General features: G+C 67.3%; 1 protein-coding gene across 1 annotated transcript; it reads left to right on the top strand.

The window, feature by feature from the left end:
• Positions 1-414: 414 nt before the first annotated feature.
• On the top strand, positions 415-1457 carry PFL1_04480 (uncharacterized protein; the record flags this gene model as incomplete). The annotated part of the gene is made up of 2 exons (XM_007882004.1): positions 415-987; positions 1140-1457. The coding sequence occupies 2 exons, from the start codon at positions 415-417 to the stop codon at positions 1455-1457; spliced, it is 891 nt and encodes a 296-aa protein (XP_007880195.1).
• Positions 1458-2314: the final 857 nt, after the last annotated feature.

Genomic DNA, 2314 nt, shown 5'->3' with positions numbered 1-2314 from the left:
GCGCCCCCTGCCTGCCTGGCTGGCTGGCGGTGGGTCGGTTCCGGCCCCGGCGCCGAGCCCGTCCGTGCATCTTCGCAAACCGCCACGACCGCCCGCCAGAGGAGCACAGTCCAGCACCCCAACACTACTCTGGCGCGCCGTGCCGTATCGGACCGACCCGTCACCGAGACCAACACCAACACCAGCACCGACACCAGCACCAGCAGTCGCAGCACCTGGTCACCTGGTCACCTGGCCACCTCAGCTCGTCGTTTCGAAAGCAGCCGCGCGGCCTCCGAACCTACCTGCCTTCTCGAGCAAGACCCACGGCCCGCCCTCGATTCTAGCTGTGCTTCGGCAGCTCCGGCCACGACGACCTTCGGCACTGGCCGCTTCTCGTCACCCTAAGCCCTGGCTCGCCGCCGACCGCCCAGCATGTCGCGCCTCTACCTGCGGCTGCCCAGCCTGCCGTCGTTCCACCATGCCATCACCACCTTCCTGGGCTTCATGGACCTCAAGATTGGCGCGCAGATCCTCACGCTGTTTGCCCTCTTCAACAAGATCGCCGGCGTCTACGGCATCATCGCCGTCTTCCAGGGCGGCACGCTGACCCAGGTCGGCCTCTACGTCTACTCGATCGCCACGATTGTCGTCTTTCTGTGGGGGCTCAAGGGCATCTCGGACGAGAACCCGCAGCAGGTGCTCACCTATGCCCACCTCTTCACCCTCGACCACCTCATCTCGAGCTTCTGGACGCTCCTCTTCGCCTTCAACTGGTACCTCTTCACCGCCCACGATGGAACGCCGACCACGCAGCAGTCGGACCACCAGACCGGGCTGATGGACCTCATCGAGAGCATCGAGAGCCAGTACACGACGCCCGAGGAGATTGCCAAGCTCCACCACGACAAGCTCACCGGCGACGCGCGCAAGGCCAGCGCAGAGGCCATCTGGGCAGAGGAGCGCGGCTTCGCATCCGCCGTGCTGGCGTTCGGCTGGCTGGTAAAGGTGAGCACCCCGAGGGTCGGGCCGTGCCGTCCGTCGTGGTGGCTGAGTCCGGGCCTTCGCTGACCGCGGTTCCCCGCCGCACTCCTCTGGACCTCGTGCCTGCCCCGGATTGCCGTTGCGATTGCGATTGCGATTGCGGTCGCCCACTGCAGATCTACTTTGCCCTCGTCCTCTACTCGTACGCGCTGCACCTGCGTCACGGCACCTACCGGAACCTGCCGCTGTCCAAGGCGTCGTCGGGCGCGTCTCGTGGCGGCGCCGGATCCGGGAGATCCGAGTACCGCTACCACCCGGTGCTCGAGGAGGAGGAGCTCGAGAGCTGGAGCGACGACGGCGAAGAGGGCGGAGCAGCGGCGGACCGGGCCTCGGCGGGAGCCGCCGCCGGCGCTGCGTCGTCTGCCTCGCCGTCGAACGCCGGCCATCCACCAGCCTCGGGCGTCAAGGCCGTCGTCGACCGTCTGGCGAGTTGAGGAGGCCCGCGTCGTTGTGATAGGGTTAGCCCCAGCCGTGCGTCGGAACCGGGCCGAAATCCCCCATACCCCACTACTGCCTGTCTTGGGCCGCCTGCCACCAGCGGCCGTGTGCGACGACCGAACGAGCCTGTATCGGTGGGCCCGCGTGCGCACGTGTGCCAGTGTTGCCGCTCCCGAAGCTTTGCGCAGTCCGAGGAAGACCACAGGCTCGCCGTAGCAGGGAGCACGCCGCTGAAGCTGGCCGAGTCCGAGGTCGACTGCTGAGCTGGTCGACGCAATGGGGCTACCACCAGCCTCGGGCCACAGCCACGGCGGCAGTCGAGATGGCATGCGAGGCCGACAGCGGATCGGGCAACCGCAGCCAAGCATCTGCGTGCGGGGCGCGCCTGGAGCTCAGCGGCGCGCTCGAGGCCGAGGCCGTTCGGCAAAGGGCTGGGCAAACCCCCGGGACACGGAAGCGAGGCCACGGCCACGGCCGAGCTGGGAGAGAGCCTGGGAATTTTTCGCCTCGCGCTAGTTTCGCCAGCTCGGACGGCCATTTTAGATTCCGTAGTGCCCAGGCGGCGTTGAAGTGGACCTGGGCCTGGCTTGTATTCGCACTTGAAATTCCAGGTCGAGGGTTGCCCCCATTTCAAAAGGGTCGCTCGCAGGTCGAACGCGGTGAATTCAAATTTCGAAATTTGCAGGGCTCCGAAGAAAGCCAGAGAGGCACGCCAGGCCAGACAGCGAGCCAGGCAGCCACCCGCCAGCCAGCAAAGGGAGGCCACGGTCAGCTTCGCGCTGGGCCGAGCCCTGGCTGCCCGGAAGGCACGGCTGGAGGCGAGCGGGCGAGCGGGCGGGCATCGGTGGCTGGG

The sequence above is a fragment of the Pseudozyma flocculosa genome, assembly GCF_000417875.1.
Source record: "Pseudozyma flocculosa PF-1 unplaced genomic scaffold scaffold00014, whole genome shotgun sequence".
Classification (NCBI taxonomy): Eukaryota; Fungi; Basidiomycota; class Ustilaginomycetes; order Ustilaginales; family Ustilaginaceae; genus Pseudozyma; species Pseudozyma flocculosa.
This window is presented reverse-complemented; position numbering and strand designations above follow the sequence as displayed.